The sequence below is a fragment of the Drosophila pseudoobscura genome, chromosome 5 (assembly GCF_009870125.1).
Source record: "Drosophila pseudoobscura strain MV-25-SWS-2005 chromosome 5, UCI_Dpse_MV25, whole genome shotgun sequence".
NCBI lineage: Eukaryota > Metazoa > Arthropoda > Insecta > Diptera > Drosophilidae > Drosophila > Drosophila pseudoobscura.
Genome location: NC_046682.1, coordinates 1,730,850 through 1,753,332, shown reverse-complemented (window position 1 = coordinate 1,753,332; position 22,483 = coordinate 1,730,850). Strand labels below are relative to the sequence as shown.

Sequence of the window (22,483 nt, the reverse complement as noted above, 5' to 3'; positions counted from 1 at the left end):
GTATATCTCAAAATTTCGCCCCACCCCCTTCCGCCCCCACAAAGGACGAAAATCTGTTGCATCCACAATATTGCAGATTTGAGAAAACTAAAAACGCAGAATCATAGATAACGACCATATCTATCAGATTGATGAATCTGGATCAGATCAGACAATTTTTATAGCCAAAAGGAACAAATCAATTTGCAGTGGCTACGCAGCGCCCGACGTCACGCTCAGACTGATTTTCTGTGTCTCTCGCACGCACTCTTTGTCGTGTCGTTTAATATTAGCGGCGTCTTTAGTCTTTAGTCTTTAGCACATCTATGATTCCGAGACCTCAACCATTCTCGTATGCTCGCCTTGCTATTTGGCTCTTTAAATAAAGTTTAAAACAGTGACCTTAGTGACCCAAAAGAAGAGAAGATGATGATAATTCAATTAAAGAATTACCTATCAGGAGAAGAACCGTTCAATGAACCGGTCAGTTCAATGAATTCGTATGCGTATTGATTGATGATTCGGCAAGCTTTTGACAATCACTTGTTGAGATATCGCCAATTGGTTGAGCAGTGCTGCGTCGAAATGTACGTAGAGGACGAAACTGGGCGTCTCAACTTCATTCGTTTCAATCAGTCGAAGTTAAGATCACACGAATACAACCACTTTCATGAGTGAGGGAAACGCCGCAAACATGGTGCTCGGAGCAGAATTAGCTGCTTGCCAAACAGCACCTAATTGTTGGCCCTCAGCCGCTTATTTTGTTTGTTATTTATGTCTATGTCACTCATTTGTTCGTTTTTTTTTTGCGCGTGCTTGCTGCTAAACGCTCTCTGCCAGCTCGCTCTTCGCTATCTCCGCTTTGCGTCTGCCTACCGACGTCGGCCGAGCGAAGCTGCGCTTAGCGATCGGAGCGGCAATGTAAAGGGCAGGCAAACCACACTTGCAATTTGGATGTCACGCATTAAAGAACATATCGCAATTTTATTTCTGCGCCGAGTTTTATTTAATTCGAATAATTAGTCGGCCGATTGGGGATAAAAAACATTATCTCCAAACATGGGTTGTTTGGTCATTCTCCCATCTACTTATGCGCGAAGCGTACATTGAGGGCATGAGTACGCTCAAGATGCAATGATATTCATCATGTTTACTTGCAATCCTAAATGGCCCGAAATTACGAATCTGTTGCTGACAGGCCAAACATCCACGGATTGACTGACACCATTGCACGAGTATTTTAAAAAAAAAATAAGAGTACTCATGTTTTGGTGATTTTCGTTGGTTGAATAGCAGAAGCGTGACTTACCACATACACACATTCTGCTTTGAATTGCACAAAGCGTTTTACCTGTCTGTTGGTGAGTGACACAATCAGTGGAATCGGCGTCGCTCACCAGATAAAAACGCAGATCATAATAATCGTGATAAAAGGTCCACTTTTGTCGAAAACGTTCCCAACCATTGCAATTTAAAGAACTGCAACTCCATCAAATACGCCGATCCCAACGAAGAGGTGACGAAGTTTAATTGGACGTTAAGTGAGTTGTGACGAGGCAATTTTGCGGCCGTTTTCATTTCCGAGCGCAAAGACATGCGAAAGCGATCCGTTTGAATGAATTTACTCTATTCAGAAATGTCACGCTATTAAGCGTTTATCTGAAGGCGTTAAATTAGGGCGAGACAACATTCGCCGTTTTTAATTGTTTTACCATATTTTATTTTACTATATTTGTATTAACTACGAGATTTAAGTCTTCACTGCACATAAACCGAGACTGAAATGATAATATAACTAAAATATCACTATACTCTCGGAGTACCGGTTATAAAAAGTATTCTTAAACGAAGCTACTAAAGAACTCTTTTATGACTACTCTACAAGTATCAAAAGAGGAAATGACTTATAATTGTGTTACATTTAGAGCAACTCTTCTTTTTATTGCTACAATAAAAGCCAGGAAATACATTTGATTGCCTTTTTAAAACACACCCAATTAATTCATTAAGGCTACTAAAAAGTTGTATAGTTATACTTTTATTAATATGCCAACGCAACGCAAAACTCACACTTATATATTTCGACTACCTGGTGATAAAGTATTCCATTCAAACTAATATAAGTCTTTAACTATAATATCATTAACGCATTCGAGGTATGATGTGATGCTCTCAGCTTCTACGATATTGTGGAATAAACCGCACACATTTTTGACTCCTGACTCTCCTATAGCTCCGATAGCCAGCTTAATTTAATTTTCATGCCAAAATTTGGTTGGGACAGTTAATTAAATTAAAAGCAATATTCACAGTTCGATGAATTCGAAATACAAAAAAAAAATGTATGTGCTATGTACTATACAACATGACCGCTTTGTATGTTTTGGACTTTTATGGTACAAAGAGCGCAGACGCGTGAAATCGCTAACGCCCCTTAATATCCTCTTCCAATTGGTTGGATTTAACATTTAATGGACTTGTATCTAGTGGTAAAAGTGTCTTATTGGCTGGGAAGTTTCCCGAAGCTTGCGGAATTTCCTTCCCCTTTTAGGATTTTTCATGAGGTGCAAGTGCAGTTCGTCTCAATGTCAACCAAAAACTGTTTTTCGCATTCAGTTTTCGATGACATTTCGTGGCGTGATATTCGAGTGCTCAGAGCCCTGATTTTTCTCGGCATTACAATGCAAACAAATAAATACATATATATGTATATATACATGCATCTATACAACGGTGTATAATCTTTGAAACCCATAGGTGTACATCGCCGGCTTTAAATAACTGAACAAGTTTTGTCATAATAAAATCGCGCTACATTTGTATTCGTATATATCGATTGTAGATATAGTATCTCACTAATCTTTACAGCAAGCCTTTTGATAACGGAAAGAAGGCTTCCTTAATCCGACATAATAGCATTTGGATGTTCTAGTAGGTTAAGAAATTATATAATAGGATTAAACATGGTCGGCGAAGTAATTTTGTAATTAGATGAAAACGGGTATTGTATTTAAATATTCAAATTGACAATTTTCAAGTTTTTTACATGCATTATTGCATTATTATGCATTTAATTTTTATAGGATATAGTTAGATATAACGTTATTAAATGATTCCCCAAGTTCCCGTTGCTAATATACATATATGTATGTAAATATACATATATTATATAGTAAATACTGCTTACAGAATTTGGTACTGACGATAAAGATAGAGAGAGAGAGAAAGAGAGAGGCGGTGTCATTGGGAGCATTCCAGGCATCACTTTTTGCTGCTAAGCTACTCTGGGTGTGAGAGAGAAAAATATTTTCAGCTGATGGGGCTTCCTGAGCTGATGACGCGGAATATATCAATAGTTGCGATTTTACGTTCCTTGAGATAACCATATTTGCTTTTTACAAAATCTCAAAAAAATTAATAAACTTTAGTTAATGGTGCTTGGACATTTTGAGATGACCAAACTAGATGACCTTATGTTATAGCTTATATAGGAAAGATCCTATTAAATGCAAATTGTTATCATTTTATGGTCCCAGCCCCTTGTTGGCCCCTTTCTCCCTCGGTGAAAGTTCTCTTGACAGAATTTTAGAGATCACAAAATAATTTTTTCTGAACACATTTCTACCAGAGGAAATAAGGTCCTAGGTGTGGCCGTGCTTGGCTTTACAAAGATTTAGTCAAAATAAATAAAAAACAGACACCTTTAAAACACCACATATATATGTATATCCCACTTAAGAATACGGCCCTCAGTTATAAGTCACCAGACCCGTATAGAATCAGTCCGAAAAAGTTTTCTTTGCTGCAAATTAGCTCTGATGAAAATTTGTATTTAACCATTTTGCCCTTATAGATAATGGTGAGATTTTTATGCATACCTTGATCAAATGCGATGTAGTTAGTTCTGACTTGTTGAGCCACTCTCCATATCGTATTCACCAGAAACTTTATACCATTGTTACTTCTGCGTTGTAGATCTAATTATTTCTTGCATGGTCCGATTAGGATTTTCTACTAACTCCATTCATCTTCTTAAAATACTGTCCATTAACCTGTTCGTATGAGTGCGCTAAATTTATTTTATTTTTATTTATTTATTTATTTTCTTTCCTAGTGCTACAAAACTCAACTATTATGATTATATTTTTAACATAGTTTTTTCCCTTGTATAGGAAAATTATTGGCGGTCGGATCAGACCAAATTATCTATATTTTATATATATATATCATATAGCGGCAATAAGAATAATCGAATGAAAGGACTACATTCCTTTTGTTTCTTAAACTTATTTTCTTCCCGTCCTGTTTGTACATAGTGAAATCTAAAGTTATACAAATCTAGCATTTTATCTTATATAATCGTATACTACCATTTAGAAAAAACGTTTATAAACCAAGGGTCAAATCTCAATCAATCTAAATTTCCTTTATTATATAGCGTATATTTTATAACGTATGTTATTTGGCGCAGTCTAGAAATGAATAAATTCTGATTTTCAGTGACGTCCGTTGATAACGTTGATAATTGGAAAACAGAATAAACTATTGACTTAGCTTAGTACACATATCGACAAAATATTCAGCGAGCCCCAAATCTCCATAAGAGTTGGGTTGGGAAAATAGGGGCTGGCAGCCGTTGAGGAAATATCTTCAGCAAATTATGAATGATCCAAAAATATGTATAGACTATTGAACTATGAATACAGTGGATGTTGCTTGGTCACATTCTGTCGCAGAATAACTTACTATACTATCAACATATTGTGTCGATTTGAGTACAGAAAATCGTCTTTAAACAAGGAAGTAGAGCCGAACCTAATACGTTTTTATATCACTTCTCAACGGGTGTACCCAGAGATGTATTTAAATTACAAATGGGCTAGATCCAGAATAATTCATTTCCATAATTTCCAAATTATCCCATAAAATATAACCGATTACCTTCTTGATCAGCATTGATCAATATCCGTATCGACAGTCATTAATCTGTCCGTGCATAGATCGCCGAGACTATTGAAACTGGATAATGTAGTGTGTGATTACACACTAGGATCAAGTTTGCTTCAAATTTTCGACCTCCTGAAACTGAATGATAGGTGGAGCCGAACTTTTGCAAAATATAAGACTGCCACTATCGCACAATCATCAATGATAATCGTATTTACTCAAATAACTTGCGATTGGATTGAGGAAATTTTAATGAGAAAATACACTTTTCTCGAACAGGAGTCATGAGAACGATCTACCTGTAAACTTTTATGGATTTTTAACGTTGATGGATTGCCCCTAAAAAAATGTTTTTCTTAATCTAAGCGGGTTAAAATACATGTATTGCAAAATATATGGCGGGACCTGTCCTGTACATATTAATCACAACGTTAGTTCCGCATATTCAATATTTCCATGGATACGCGTTCTGTACATATAAAAACCGTTGTAATTAGACAAAGTAAACTCAATTATCCGCGCATTTCACATACAAACGTTAATCGTCAAGCAATTTAACCCAATTAAATATGCATGATGTTGTACGTGTAAACAAAAGGCCATCACTGCCACCAGCACGACTTCAGCACGGCAATGGCATGGCAGCCTGTGTCCTGTGTAATGTCTCTCCGCCGCCCTCAAATAGAACACCTATTATTTGCCTGTTGACAGCAACCACTCAAGCGAATTATTGCCAACTCATCAGTGGGTATTTTAGTCTTTATCTACCCCAGTATCTGTATTTGTATTCGTACTCGTCAAAAGGCATATGCTTTCGTGCTTCAACCCTCAGACCCAGTCTGAGACCCAAACCGAACCGAAACGTAATCGTTTTCGATTTCAATAGTCCATCGGGCATGTAAAATCGAGAGATTGTATGACGACACGACCGACGAGTGGGCTCATTTTTGTACCCAAACTTTGAAATATGAGAGCTCACTGAATGGACAACACAAGTGTTAGTGTGAGGCACGCCCACGCCTCGTATAAACAAAGCACTCAAATTAATTGGAGATAATTGAATTTGTATAGCACATGTGTGGATGTTACTATTTTAATTGGGCAAAGTGTTATGGGATCAGGATGTTTACATACTAGGAACAGTTAGGAGCAACCATTTAAGTTTATTTTAGGAGTTTAATTTATTTTCAGGTTATATTTTGACTTGTTTCTTGACTATGGACAAGAGCATAGCTTGCATATATATGGATTTAAAACACACCTAGTCGTAGTGGAACTGATGATTACAAACAACCCTATGGAAAATTCAATAGCCTCAGGGAATCACCATCATCCCACCCCGCTTATCTAAGTACATCTGCCAGATTGTTAACAATCTGCTGTTTTTTCTAAATACTAACATAATTTTGTCATTATTTACCTCACTGGTTTGTAATTCGTTCAACCCTCTGGTCTTCTAGTGGGTGACTGGGGTTCCGGTTCTACCGTCTCCCTTCTCGAGTTAAGGAGTCCGTCCTGTTCTAATCATTTGTTTCGCCTTTCGTTAGCGATTTAAGCGTGGGTATGTAATAACAATGGCATTAAGCTTAACAATCTGTACTGTATAACTTTTTTGCTAACCTTATTATCTTTAACGAATGTACTCTAGGGACCAGTCTCCTTTTCAATTATGCCATTCACACGCATTCTATAATTGAATGAGGGAGTTTTGGCATAAGGGATGCGATGCGCAAACGCCTGATTATTTTATATGAAACAAATTTGTAACATAAATTGTTATTAGTCCCATTCCTGACCAGAATCTTTTCAATTCCCCAGCTAATATGCTTTTTTCTGATTTTGAAAGACCTCAAGTATTTGCCCAATTGTGTATACATATGAATTTTATTCGTTCTTACAGCCTAACAACAAGACTTTCTACTGTATAATTACTGATCCAAGCAAGAGCCAATTGGGATTAGAATGGTCGTCGAACTTCAAGTGAACTTTAGTTCGTCGCGCCTCCCAGGCTAGAAATGGGCATATCCGAGGAAATGTCAAGCGAGGCCAACATATAAAAAGTCTATAAAAACTCATTTCCATATACTCCATATAGTTCGCCATTTTATACCCTATACTCAAAATGATTATAGGGGTATATTAGAGTTGTGGTGAAAATGGATGTGTTTAAAGTCCAAAAGGAAACGTTTCCGACCCCATAAAGTATATATATTCCTGATCAGCATCAATAGCCGAGTCGATTGAGCCATGTCTGTCTGTCCGTCCCAATAAGCGCCTAGTGCTCAAAGACTATAAGAGCTAGAGCAACGACAATTTGTATCCAGACTTATGTGATATGTCACTGTTACAATTGTATTTCAAAACTTCGCCCCGTCCCCTTCCGCCCTCACAAAGGACGAAAATCTGTGGCATCCATAATTTTAAAGATACGTGAAAACCAAAAACGCAGAAACGAAGAGAATGACAATATCTTTTAGACTGCAGAATCTGAGCCAGATAATTAATATAGCCAGAATGATGAAAACAATTTCATTTTCTCTCGGTCTGTCTCTCTAACACACACGAATCATGGTCGGCTTTGCCTATTGCTAATTGAGCGCCTAGATCTCAGAGACTATAAGAGCTAGAGCAACCAAATTTGTCATCCACACTCCTGTGATATCGAGCCTGCACAAGTGGATTTCAAAATTTCGCAAAATTTCAAAAGTTGTTCATAAGATATTCAAACAAATTGCTGAATATCCTATAGTCTCTGAGAGATGGGTAAAAAGTGCAAGTCCAATATCGCAAAATATAAAACAAAATTTATTATATGCATATACGTTGATACATATTTATGTATTTGCATCCCTTTTGGCTATACAAATAATCCGATCTGATCCTGACTCGGCAATCTGCTAGATATGGTCATTCTTTATGGTTGTTTTTAGTTTTCTCGTATCTTCAATATTGTGGATTCCACAGATTTTCGTCCTTTGTGGGGGCGTAAGGGGATGGGGCGAAATTTTTAAATACACCTATAACAATGAGATCTAAGGGGAGTATGGATACAAAATTTGGTTTCTCTAGCTCTAATAGTCTTTGCGATTTGTGGATGCCAAAGATTTTCTTCCTTTGCGGGGGCGGAAAGGGGTAGGACGAAATTTTGAAATCCACTTGTGCAGGTTGGATATCACTGGAGTGTGGATGCCAAATTTGGTTGCTCTAGCTTTTATAGTCTCTGAGATCTAGGCGCTCACTTTTTGCGATAGGCATAGCCGACGTGTGAGTTAGAAAGAGACAGAGCAAGAGAAAATGAAATTGTTTTCTTCTTCATTCTGCCTATAATAATAATACGATCTGATTCAGATTCTGCAGTCTAAAAGGTATAGTCGTTCTCTACGTTTTTGGTTTTCACGTATCTTTGAAATTGTGGATGTCACAGATTTTCGTGCTTTGGAGCGGAAGGGAGCAGGGCGAAATTTTCAAATACACTTGTAACAGTGACATATTACAGATGTCTGGATACAAAATGTCTTTGCTCTAGCTCTTATAGTCTCTGAGCTCTAGGCGCTCATAGGGACGGACAGAAAGACATGGCTCAATCGACGCGGCTATGGATGCTGATAAAGAATATATATACGTTATGGGGACACACACATCCATTTTCACCACAAATCTAATATACCCCTATAATCATTTTGAGTATGGGGTATAATTATAACGCTGTATTCTTTTATTACAGGGTATGCGCTGTACTTTGTAATATTTAGACTAGAAGAACGGCATACAAATATTTGATTCTCTCAACAGTTATTATTCTTTAGACTTATTATTATTATTCTTATTTAAGACTTAGTTGATGAATAATATTAAATTTACTGCCTTTTTCAATCTGTATATTTATTTTAGTTCTTTAGTAAATGGCGTTTCCGGAAACCGTACAAAAAACTGAAACATCATCGAATCCACCTAATGGAATGGAAAACAGTCAGACATCTCAAAGATCAAATCATGTACGTAAAAAGACACTATTGAACGTACAAGTACTGCCAGCACGGCTATTCGTTAATGAAAATATATATTACGGGCAGAACAGATTACGATTACTTTGACATTTATAGTTCCACTTTATGTAGTTACGGCCATATATTTATATATTATTATATTTATACCGTATATTTTGATGTATCAGTGTAATAGTACACATGTATCTTGTGTTATGTATTTTTTTTTTTAAATATTCCGTTTTTTATAAATTTTTTCGTTTTTATTTTAATCTACAGAACAAGAACACTTAGAAAACTATGTATCAATTAATTAATTTATGGCGAAAATATAAATATTTAATAGAAAATTCGGCAGAAAAATTTCCAAGAAATTTGTAGTTTTTCTTTTTCATTTTAAGACATGAATGTTTTCTAATATATTTGCTTCAGCTGCATGACTAGCTACAAAATGTACATTTTACATCTATTTGAGGCTATTTGAGGTTTGCATACGTGTCTCTTCTAAAGCTGCGCAAGTTTACATTAACAATGAATAGTCAGCTGCCATAAGGAGACAATTTGGAAATCTTTTTTAAGGGTGCGTCAATTTCTCTTACTAAAAGAAAACCAAAGTAAACAAATGATTCCCTTGTGGTATCATTAGCTACGTGCTTTCATTTTTTTTTCTTTACTTTTTCATGGCTTATAAAGATTGGAAGTCCAGAGCGGTGAAAAACTTTTTTGAGTTTAAAATACGATTTTATTGTTAACTTGATGATGAATGCCAAGAAGAAAAATGGCACACGTAGCGTGCATATAAATTCTGTTTAAGTTAAGATGGTTGATATTATATATGTATTAGTGTCTAATGACGGTAATTTATAAATAGATCTCATTTCACTAACAAAGCGCTAACATACCTATATCAATTAAAAGTAAAATGTAAGAAAATTGTTTTTTTCTAAATATAATTCAGCAAAAAATGTGTAGTCTTGTGGATTAAAATTTTAAATTGAGTCCCCCAAATGACAAAAATAATAATAAATACGAAAAACTCGTGGTAATCCCATACAATTTTTATACCCGATACTCAAAATGAGTATTGGGTATATTAGATTTGTGGTAAAAGTGGATGTGTGTAACGTCCAGAAGGAATCGTTTCCGACCCCATAAAGTATATATATTCTGGATCAGCATCACAAGCCGAGTCGATTGAGCCCTGTCTGTCTGTCCGTCCATCCGTCTGTCCGTCCCTATTAGCGCCTAGTGCTCAAAGACGATAAGAGATAGAGCAACGATGTTTTGGATCCAGACTTCTGTGATATGTCACTGCTACAAGAATATATCAAAACTTCGCCCCGCCCACTTCCGCCCCCACATAGAGCGAAAATCTGTGGCATCCACAATTTCGACGATACGAGAAAAATAAAAACGCAGAATCGTCTATATCTTCTAGAGTGCAAAATCTGAACCAGATCGTATAAATATTATAGCCAGAATCAAGAAAACAATTTCATTCTTTCTCGCTCTGTCTCTCTCTAACACATAGGTTTCATGGTCGGTTTTGCCAATTGCAAAATATGAGTTCAAGGATCTCAGAACCCATAAGAGCTAGAGCAACGAAATTTGGTATATCCTGTGATATCGGAACTTGACCGTTTTGTATCAAAATTTCGCCACACCCCCTTTCGCCCCCGCAAAGGACGAAAATCTGGGTATTCCACAAATCTCAGAGACTATTACGCAGCGCCCGACGTCACGCTCAGACTGATTTTCTGTCTCTCTCGCACGCACTCTTGGTCGTGTCGTTTAATATTAGCGGCGTCTGCCGGAGGAGAGCGATACTGACTTAGTATCGGGTTTAACTGTAGAGTTGCGGTGTCCGCAGCAACTCACAACGTTCCCCCTCGTTTTAATTGTTGTTTTTATAGCTGAGCCATAGTTTATCAAAGTCATTAGATAAGGTTAACCACATAGTGTTGTATACCAGCAGCATTTTACAGCATTTTGTCAACTATTGGCAATGAGTCATTGAGATAGATCAAATACTTAACACTGAGAGACCAGTTTGCGTAAAATCAGACCATATCAACTTCACTTTTGATGCTGTTCTATAAATATAATTACATTTAGTATTCCTATACATGATGGTGTCTGAGACGATTCTTTCTGCCCGTTACATACATTCGCTCTACCATACGAAGATTATATTGCCTCAATTAATGTACGTTTATTATTTTTAGGTTAGCTCGGTTCTGCTTTATGGAATACCAATTGTGTCTTTGTACATTGAGGGTCAAGAGCGACTCTGCTTGGCGCAAATCTCAAATACTCTTCTAAAACAGTTCAGCTACAATGAAATACATAATAGACGTGTGGCGCTTGGCATTACCTGCGTCCAATGTACACCAGTACAGTTGGAGATTCTGAGAAGAGCAGGTGCCATGCCGGTAAGTTCACGGCGATGCGGAATGATAACTAGAAGAGAAGCTGAGCGTCTTTGTAAGAGTTTCTTGGGCGACAACTCACCACCTCGATTGCCTGACGACTTTGCATTTAATGTGCAGCATAAATGTGCATGGGGATGTCGTGGGTCATTCTTACCATCTCGGTATAACTCATCACGAGCCAAATGCATCAAATGTGCATTCTGTGGAATGTTCTTCTCGCCGAATAAATTCATTTTTCATTCACATCGCATCACAACAAACGACAGGTACGTTCAGCCTGATGCTGCCAACTTTAATTCCTGGCGACGGCATATGACGCTAAGTGGAAACGCCCACGACGAAAAAATTATCTATGCATGGGAAGATGTCAAGGCAATGTTTAATGGTGGCACCAGGAAAAGACTTGTTAGTAGCAATAGTAATGTTAATCGCAATCGAAATCAAAGCTCACCAACGTCATCGTCAGCTACTACAATAATAGGTGGAAGTACTTGTAGCTCACCAACTGACTGTGAGATACTAGATACTAAAAACATAGCATGCAAGGAGGCCCCACTATCAAAGCGATCCGTTGATCACCAATATAATTACAGTACCGTGGCTGCAGCCGCCGCTGTGGTCGGCGTTACGGCTGTAGCTGCTGCTACGGTTGGAGTACCTTTCAATTTACATCACTCTTCGGTCCTTTCACCCCTTCACTCGCTTCGCAACGACCACGACCTAGCAATAATGCCCCTTTCAAGAAATTTTGTTGTGGACTATATGTGGCAGCAACAGGACGGAATTCATCAGCAGCAGCAATCGAAAAATTCGAAAATCTGCGGCGCCGAGCCTTGCGAATCGGCTCTTGACTTCGAATCATGCCCAATGCCATGGGCTAGGGCAGAAACGAATATGCCATCAACGACATCTAATGCCGTTCGCTTGGGGGAGCGGGAGCGTCATCAATTTAATATGAGAAACGAAACTTCGTCTACTTCTATTTGTGGCATTATTAAAAATCGAAAGCTGTCTGATGTCGGCAGCAGTGGTCTAACGTTTTCTGATTATAACATTCCATCGATATTAAGCTGCTCTGCATTTAAACCAGTTGTCGCTTCAGCAGCAATTGTATCTACTTCATTATACACTAGGTCTAGTGATTCGAATAGCAACGTTTACATTACCCCAACTCAAACGGCCCGAACAACAACAGTTCTAACGCATAACAGTATTACAACTGCCTCGCACCGCTTACCAACAGGAGAAGGTTTTTCGCCAATATTAGACACTATCCAATCCAATATTGAAAGTGAGAGAAGCAATTTTTCGACTTCATTATCCATTCACAACAAAAACAGCTCGGATAAATCTATTTCATCAGAATCGGCTTACGGAAGAGAAAGACATTTATATGATAATGATGACGACGACGATGAGGTTGTGGATATCGAAACAACGGAAGACGAAGTTCTTAATGAGCATTTCGCAGAGTGTCCACATTCAGCAGCTGATATATCATCTGAAAGTGAAAGTTCAAGTCATTCTCAGACACCAAGTACAAATATTGATGTAGATGCTGATGCTGATGTGGATGTGGATGGTATTACAACGGATGCCGAGGATCAACTTGAGTTGAAATCAAATGTTTGTTTGCTCGATAATACTAACCGCTCCATATCAAACTCAAATGGAAAAGTAAAAATGGCTGGGACTTCCTTGAATGCGGAACCCGAAATTTGCGAGGAAGGCTATAAATGTAATGAGGTATACAAATTTTTTTATTGCGATATCTTTCTCTTAAGCTTTTTGTTTTGATAATGCTGCTCGTGGAAATATACACACAAATATACACTTTTGACAATAAATAAAGTTTTGACCCATTTAATGACAGATTGAAACTTTCTAGATATGCCTTCTTTCAAATTAAATTTAAGGATTGGTCCCAACAATGCTCTTAATGTGCGGAATTCGAATACCACATCATACTGATGGATCGGTGTCAAGAATATACATACTGAATCAAAATAATCGATGGATCTGTCAGCTAGTTTTTCTGACGAAGTTAGCCTACCTATCTTGCTTATCACAATTTTTACACTTAATCTCTTGTTTTCGATTAAGGAGACCTTAGTACCTATAAACAAGAAGTTTTTGTTTTATCACCGATACTCCCAACATCATTTTTGGTTCGAATTTCAATTTCTCTCATGGATTTCCGCACAGACCTCACTAGCCAGAGGGAACCACTGGAACCACTTACGCTGCAGTCAGCAACGTTTTCAGATATCTTACGCTTACTGAGTTTACAAGCAGTTTCAGTTTCATGTAGAATGTACATTTAGCATCTATGTCGATAAAGACATTTCCTTCGAGTTTACTGATGAAACCTAATACCTACATTTTGAAGACTATAAGATCCACACATACATACATATGTATGTATGTAACTGGTTTCAAGCTATTAGGGTACCTTCCATATACTTATACGCGTAGTCCCACCAATATAAATTCATTTGTCAATTTAATATGTAATCACTATTTTAAAATTCATTCTAGGAGACGAAAGGGTTCAATGGTCATTTAAGAATTTTCACTCGAGGAAAGAGTTTTAAGCACCAACCTGAACGAAATAGTTCAAAAAAGGCAACAACTACATTTTCGAAAAAGAAATTTTACTCGAAATCTGTGGCCATTAAATCTGCTCAATCACAAGTACAGCACAGAGTTGCCTTTCCAGTATTCTTTAAATCGCAAGTAAACCCGTTTAATGAGCATCATCCACGACCAACGACACTGAGCCCTAACTCTCTTTCGGACTCATCTAACGCATGGAGCTATCCACTTGGTAATATTCGGCAGCTATATTGTTATGAAAGTAGCCCAACAGCCAATAAAAATTGTGTTGATTTTAAGTAAGCCTAACAAAATATAAAAGTCTATTAAAATTAAAATGTCTCGTGGTTATTTAAATGCAATGCAGGTAAGGTATCTTTCATTATAAAATAGGATATTTTAGGAATTTGACTTTGTCTACATCTCTCTATTATATTAAAGAGTTTTTTTATCGTCGCCGTATCAGTAACATACTCCTAACTTAAATTGGCTGGTTGCAACCTGCAACCTGCATAAGCCACAAGCTCTACATATGTACATATATGTAACAATAAATTGGACATAAGTTTAACTGAAACGCTCGACTTTTTATACCCGATACTCAAAATGAGTATTGGGGTATATTAGATTTTTGGTAAAAGTGGATGTGTGTAACGTCCAGAAGGTTTCGTTTCCGACCCTATAAAGTATATATATTCTTGATCAGCATCAATAGCCGAGTCGATTGAGCCCTGTCTGTCTGTCCGTCCCTATCAGCGCCTAGTGCGCAAAGACTATAAGAGCTAGAGCAACGACGTTTTATATCCGGACTTCTGTGATACACTCCCCGACACTTGAATACGACATACTAAAATGTACACTTTAGGCACCAATATTTCCGGCACAAGCCAAAGAAAACGGTGAATTTGCATTTTCCTCAAATCTCTATTCAATTTAGCATAAATTAAAAACAAAATAATAGCAATATTCATCAAAGTAGATTGAGAAAAAAAATTAAATTGACATAACTCAAATTTCCGCTCCCAAAAAATGCGACACTTGAATACGACATTCGCATTGAAAAATTTTTTATTTTTGATGTGGTCGCGACCGGACATTGAATAAATTCTCAAAAATCAATTAGGGTGTCCTTATTACGAGAAAAAAATGTGGGTTATGGTAAGTCCTTTTCAAAGGACGAAAGCTCCACAATAAAAGCCTCGAAGGAAGTAGGTCCATCAATAATGAAAATAAGTGATGAAATTGGTAGAACTAGGTGTGTTCTGACTGATTTCATAAAGAACGGGTCAAATTATGGCAAAAACATAAAAAACCGAACCAAAATTGCTACTTCCGAGACCTCCATAAGATCTCATCTGCGAGCCGCATCTAAAAAACACGACTAAAACTCGATTTAAAAATCGAAAACTGTACTTTTAGCTAGTGCTAAAATAATAAAACATGTTTTTTCGAAGACTCCACACCATAAGGGACTGTAATTAATAAAAAACCTCAGCCAACGGACGAAAACTTAGAATACTCCCGTACTTTTGCATATTCATATGGCGTGGAGTAGAGACTGTCGCTATATAGCATTTTCAAAGGGACAAAAATTTTAATTTGAAGGGTCATAAGGGTTTCTTTTTTATATTTATAAGGACTCAAGGAAGTAAATGAAGTGAGGAGTAAAGAAGAATTACAATTGGATAGTTTTCACAGCAGTGTGAGCGCTATTATTCTGTGGTGAGCAAGATCCTAAAACGGCGTGGACCAGTTTATTTTTCATTAAGTCGAGTTTATCAAATATGCAACAAAGTTGAGGGGTTTTTTATTAATTACAGTCCCTTATGGTGTGGAGTCTTCGAAAAAACATGTTTTATTATTTTAGCACTAGCTAAAAGTACAGTTTTCGATTTTTAAATCGAGTTTTAGTCGTGTTTTTTAGATGCGGCTCGCAGATGAGATCTTATGGAGGTCTCGGAAGTAGCAATTTTGGTTCGGTTTTTTATGTTTTTGCCATAATTTGACCCGTTCTTTATGAAATCAGTCAGAACACACCTAGTTCTACCAATTTCATCACTTATTTTCATTATTGATGGACCTACTTCCTTCGAGGCTTTTATTGTGGAGCTTTCGTCCTTTGAAAAGGACTTACCATAACCCACATTTTTTTCTCGTAATAAGGACACCCTAATTGATTTTTGAGAATTTATTCAATGTCCGGTCGCGACCACATCAAAAATAAAAAATTTTTCAATGCGAATGTCGTATTCAAGTGTCGCATTTTTTGGGAGCGGAAATTTGAGTTATGTCAATTTAATTTTTTTTCTCAATCTACTTTGATGAATATTGCTATTATTTTTTTTTTAATTTATGCTAAATTGAATAACGATTTGAGGAAAATTCAAATTCACCGTTTTCTTTGGCTTGTGCCGGAAATATTGGTGCCTAAAGTGTACATTTTAGTATGTCGTATTCAAGTGTCGGGGTGTGTATGTCACTGCTACAAGTATATTTCAAAACTTTGCCCCGCCCCCTTCCGCCCCTCCTTCCAAAGGGCGAAAATCTGTGGCATCCACAAATTCAAAGATACGAGAAAACTGAAAGCGCAGAATCGTAGAGGATGACTATATGTTCTAGAGTGTAAAATCTGAACCAGATCGTATAATTATTATAGCCAGAATCAAGAAAACAATTTCATTCTTTCTCGCTCTCTCTCTCTAACACACAAGTTTCATGGTCGGTTTTGCCAATTGCAAAATATGAGTTCAAGGATCTCAGAACCTATAAGAGCCAGAGCAACCAAATTTGGTATCCACACTCCTGTGATATCGGACCTTGACCGTTTTGTGTCAAAATCGACACACCCACTTCCGCCCCCGCAAAGGACGAAAATCTGGGGCATCCACAAATCGCAGAGACTATTAAGGCTAAAGTAACCAAATTTGGTATCCGCACTCCTTTTAGATCTCACTATAAAACGTATATCTCAAAATTTCGCCCCACCCCCTTCCGCCCCCACAAAGGACGAAAATCTGTTACATCCACAATATTGCAGATTCGAGAAAACTAAAAACGCAGAATCATAGATAATGACCATATCTATCAGATTGCTGAATCTGGATCAGATCAGATCATTTTTATAGCCAAAAGGAATAAATCAATTTTGTCGTGTCTTTGTTGTGTCGTTTAATATTAGCGGCGTCTGCCGGAGGAGAGCCATACTGACTAAGTATCGGGTATAAATGTAGAGTTGCGGTGTCCGCAGCAACTCACAACGTTCCCCCTCGTTTTATTTAAAAAAGTCAACAGCTCAATGGGATAACAAATATATTTTGACAGACAATACCAAAGACATTTTAATAATAATCGCCATAAGCGTGCCGAAGAGAGCGATTGTACTTGCACGTTTTTTCCCAAGTCGTATTACACTTATGTTTTAAAAACGGTTTCAAATGAGCTTGCGAATTTCAAAATGAAATCCACATACATGTGTAGAACATAAATAGAAATTTGAATGCGTGTGAAAAAACTATAAACATATTTGCTGATGAAGTTTATACACATATGACTCAGTGTATTTTTAGTCTTTCTGCTCTCTAAGAATCCGTTAAAAGATTGTTCTGGTTGCCTGTCTATCCCATTGATGTACTTGTTAGAGAGAGAGAGAGGGATTGTGTTATCAGAGACTCGAGCAAGGGATCAAAGTTTGGTTTTTTTATAATCCGTGGTAAGTTAAGGTTAAGGCGAACTTATTCAGTTCGTTCACTGCAGTAATATTTATTTTTTGCTCGCTCAACACTAATATATGTATGTACATATATTTTTATTAAAGAAACATAAATATCTCTCTATTATATAAAAATAGTTTTCGGTCGTCTTCGGCCGAAATTTTATTCTGTGTCGTTGCCTTATATTTTATGCAAATGTCTGACCGCCAAATAGTTTTTGTACGTACATTTTTTAATAAATCGCGGTCTGTCGACGGTATTTTGTGGCGTACGAGCGAGGCCCCTAGTACAGTGTTGACATTTTAGCTTATTTTAAGCTAGATTTGGCTTATTTTAAAACCAAATAGCTTGAAAAATATTTGAAATGCTTATAGCTTGAAATCTAGCTTATTTAAAACAATTAGTACAACAAAATTTCTGTTTTTTTTTTATTTTTTTTGTAATTTTTGTTAATTTTTAGCGAGAAATTTCTTGTTCATTTTTGGGTACATCATTTTGTGTATAAATGTATAGTAATTTTTCGTTGATAAATTATAGACACAATACAGTATTGTTTGCACTTTTACATAAGAGAAAATGACGAAAGTGTCTTATCAAAATTTACACAATTTCTGGTTAAACTTTGAAGAATTTAAGGAGTGTCTACGCAATGTGCTAACTGACCCCACAAAATCGTACAGCTGCTTTTATAATTCAAAAATAGGGTTAAATTTGTGCGAATTATGGCAGCATGCTGTCGCTAAAAAACGTCCAATGCAAGCATGGCACAAACTAACAAAATACATTTTATTAAAAAGGTCTCAAGAAGCAGAGGAGCAGGAGGCTGCGGTTTGTTTGTACCTTGCTGAGCACTCGGCCATAGCATAATGAAGTGGAAGAAATCATGCCATTACTTTAATAATAAATAAAAATAAAAAAAGTATATCGACAATATTAAAGTATCCATGATTTTTATGTGTTTTTATGTTTTAAGATATTTTTAGCTTATTCTAGCTTATTTTTTTTCAATCTAGTATTCCATTATGAAGATCCATGTTACTAATAATAATTTTAAACATAAAAACAAAAAAAACCTTTGGCATATCAAAAAAACTTAAAAGTATAAAAAAGGCACTTTTCTACGCACAGCAATTATACGGTCACATTGTAGTTTGTACGAAAAAAAAACTGTTTTCCCCCAGTTTTATTTGTGTTTTTCCCCAATTATAAAGAAATAAACGGGTGTCCGAATAAATGTTGTGCTGAATATACATATGTGCACGTACGCAAAGTTATTTTTTAACTGTTCTTTTCATCTTCTTTTTACGATGTTGTCCGCTTTTTGGGAGACACACATACAATGAAAGCCTCAGTATTGCTTTTTTGAACGACGCGTTGTTGTCGACGTTGTCTTTTTCGTTGTCGAAACATAGCCGCTATTGCCGACTTCAGTGCTGTTCAGAGTTTTTGGGTAATTGAAATGACAAATAATATTAATTATTATTATTGTTGCGGACATACGCACGCACCGTCGCACCACCCTATACCGGGAGCCGGTGAAATTAGTGCTCCGCAGCAGAAACGTCCCCAACAAGTGCTCAGCGGAGGATATACAAGACGAATGATGGAGTTATGGACTGCTATTGGGGAAACTGAGGAGCAGCAAAAAAAAACAAGAGCAGCAGCTGTTGGACAAAGTAAATGTACCTATGTATTTATCAATTACCGCCACCGATTTTAAAGGAAGAACTGGATGAAAATTTTCTTATTGACAATGGTTTGGCGATTTAAGGCTGCAGAAATTTTGAATAGATTCCATTTAAATTTTAATGACGAGAGCTTAACGCACAGCATATCACGTTTAAATAATGCTGTGCGCGATTGTTGTTATATGTCAAAAACTACTGCTAAACAATAAAAAAAAATTACTGATTATTAAAAATAAGAATTAAAAGAAAAACCAAACATAAAAATTAATCTTGTTATATTATGAATTATGTGTATGTATACGAGTTTTTATGAAAAAAAAACATTGTTATTGAATTAAATTTGTTACATTTTTTTATTAAAAAATTGATTTTTTCTATTTTAAAACCTATTACGAACATTGCAACCATAAAATAAAGAAAAACTAATTTTTTTTCTACTTTCGGTTAGAGCGTCTTCCGGGTATAACGACGTAAAATTGTCGGTCCCTTGAGTGTCGTTATAACCGGAGTCTACTGTATATCCATTGGATCCATGTGTAGAGCGCAGTCGTGGCCTTCTTCACTCTATCTATGACATTGGGGATTTAATTAAGCTTTTTCTCAATTACCAACCCTAACTAACTGGAACTGTCGCCAAAGAAGAGCGTGCATCCATGTAATATTGGTGGATTGGGGAAGGGACCTTGTATTTGTTTGCGAATAATACGAGTTCCGTTTTTGAGGGATTTACTCCCAAGCCGCGCGGTTCTGTCCATACCAACAGTTGCGCTAGCTTTGCGGTCATTAAGTTGCAGAGTGTTTGGGGGTATTTCCCCGAGGAGATAATTGCAAGGTCGCGTAAGCCACGTCCCCTCCCTTCCAGGTCGCATAGAATCTGATTGACTGCTATGTTCTACAGAAAAGAAGACAGGACGACACCTTGCGGGGTGCCTCTGTTGACATACCTTGACTGGGCGGACGATCCCATCGATGATGTCACTGAAGGCTCCACAATTTCAAGGCTATTAGTGAGTATTCATTGAGATGCAGAGAGCCTTGGAGATGAAGACTTACTATGTCTTAAGCCAAGCTGGCGGGAATGTACCCACAGCCATTTTTGCCCAGACTGATTTTGTAGAATGTCTATTTGTTTTCTTTTCCCCCATAGGTTTGTTAGAGGGGCACACTGCAGTGAAGGAGTAAGTCCTCCAGGGTTGTACTATATTTTTCCCAGTTTGCTTTAGTCGGACTTTCAAACTCTTGACTATGTCTAACAGTTTGTATAAGGTCAGTAACCTATTACCGATGAAGCTGAAAAGTGGCTCACTCCTTACATTTGTGTCCGGGCTTCCCCCGAGCTCTGGATGCTGCTTTAAAGTGGTGGAGATTGATCTGGAGGAGCCTTTAGAGGACACCTTTAGAGTTCTCCGCCACTGTAATGTGAGCGTCTAGGCCGTCTTCGACTTCGTCGTCACGACATATCGCCTCGAAGTCGTGCCTCAGAGTGCTGTCGGTCGAGTAACCTTCCAGGTCTGTCTCCATCTTATCGTCGGGTGCTTAGATTTCCAAGACAAGCAGCGGTCGGCCGGTACCGCTTCTAGCCACTTCCACTGGTTCCTTGGGACGCCAATCAGCGTCCTCTCTCTGGCTATCTGCGCGAACGAGGTGTTTGGCAGTACTATGGAGCGCTTCGGTGCCAGCCCAGGAGTCTCCTGCGAGCGTTGCGTCTTTGGCTGAGAGGCTCCCTTCTTCGGCGCTTCTGTGTCATATTTCGCCCGCACCTTCGAAGCCCACTTAACCTTTTTCAGCCAGTTGTCCGTTTGGCTGGATCTGGCTTGCATCTTGCCGACGAAATATGTTGCCAGCACGTTTTGGCTTAGACGTTAGTCGATGGCGTCTCGCCCCCCACCACTTTACCAGCAGGTAGAGCAGCCGCAGAATTGCATAACCACTCTGCCACTCGGTTTTGGGAGGCGATTTACCACCCGCCCTGTATCCGGGATGGACTCTTTGGGTTCGCCCTACCGTCTTTCGCAGCGCAGGTTTTTTCCGCTATGTTTAGCGTTGGGCCAGGCCTTTAGGCCGCTGCCTTTCCCTGTTTGGGATTGCTCCCTTTTAGCATTTGGAGAGTGCCAAACTCATCTATGTTTTTTATTTGCTTTCAATATTCCATTCTATTCCTACGAACAGCAAAAAAAGGGGTCTGGTACGTCCGGGCAGAGATCCACACTGTCGGGATAAGTCATCCGTAGAACAGGGGGTTGCCAAGTCCCTGAACTCTCCCGCTTGGGCCAGTTTTCTACACCGGCCCCCAAACCAGGCTGACTCTAGGCACGGGAAGAATAAACCACTTAGTCCGGCCCTGTGTGAGGTGAGTGTTGGGGGTTGGGATGTGTAATGTGTAGGGATATAGAAGTGTGTGAGGCGGCACAACAAGCGCATCGTCAGTGTTGCTGCTTCGCGAACACCCGCTGGCTGTCCGGGGCTGCTTATTTTCGGTACTCTCCATAGGTAGGCCGTTCCCACTTTAGAGCCACTTCACAAGCTCTTCAGACCAGATGCCAATGCCAAACAAAGATATGAATCGTGTAAACTACCAACGCACATTGCAAAACGCGGTGCACGTTGCTGGTATAATCTCAATTTGCTAAAACCAGGCGCATAGTCTGTGAACTGGACAGCATAATGAAAGAGAACAATTAATTATTGAAATTCGTCAAACCAAAAACGTAACAGCTAACGCCAGAAGTGGTATTGAAGGAATGTTAAATTTTCAGAGACAATTTTTTTTTTTATGGATGGAAGATGGCTGGTGGTGGATGGTGCTAGTGGGAATCGAGGTTTCACTTCTGTTAAGAAATCCCACCGCTCCCCATAGATGAGCTGTGTGGGAAAAGGCTATAAACAATATTGCAATAGCTGATCGCTAATTTATTTTTTTGTGGATGGAGCCATAAACCATACAGTATATATGTAGATGTGCCAGTTCATACAACGAATGTGTCGCACAGCGAACACAGAAAACTAAATCTCAGGGTCTTCGGCTCTGTCGTTAGCAACGATTTTCATGTGTTAGTACAACACGCGCAAAATTGTTTCACAAAAATTTGGGATTATATGATCTTTTTGGTTTTTTAGAGTTCTGTGTTTCTGTTTTATGTTGTGCT

General features: G+C 37.9%; 1 protein-coding gene across 8 annotated transcripts; it reads left to right on the top strand.

The window, feature by feature from the left end:
- Nucleotides 1–2,105: 2,105 nt before the first annotated feature.
- On the top strand, nt 2,106–14,318 carry fuss (SKI family transcriptional corepressor fussel). 8 transcript variants are annotated; one of them, XM_033381238.1, is made up of 5 exons: nt 5,318–5,670; nt 6,387–6,487; nt 8,818–8,921; nt 11,138–13,090; nt 13,883–14,259. In XM_033381238.1, exons 3-5 carry the CDS (start codon nt 8,829–8,831, stop codon nt 14,240–14,242), a joined length of 2,406 nt encoding a protein of 801 aa, XP_033237129.1. In that variant the 5' UTR covers nt 5,318–5,670; nt 6,387–6,487; nt 8,818–8,828; the 3' UTR covers nt 14,243–14,259. The 8 variants fall into 8 exon arrangements, 7 of the variants coding, with proteins under 7 accessions (XP_033237130.1, XP_033237131.1, XP_033237129.1 ...); XM_033381234.1 differs by having other exon boundaries at nt 6,118–6,487; XM_033381236.1 differs by having other exon boundaries at nt 5,731–6,487.
- Nucleotides 14,319–22,483: the final 8,165 nt, after the last annotated feature.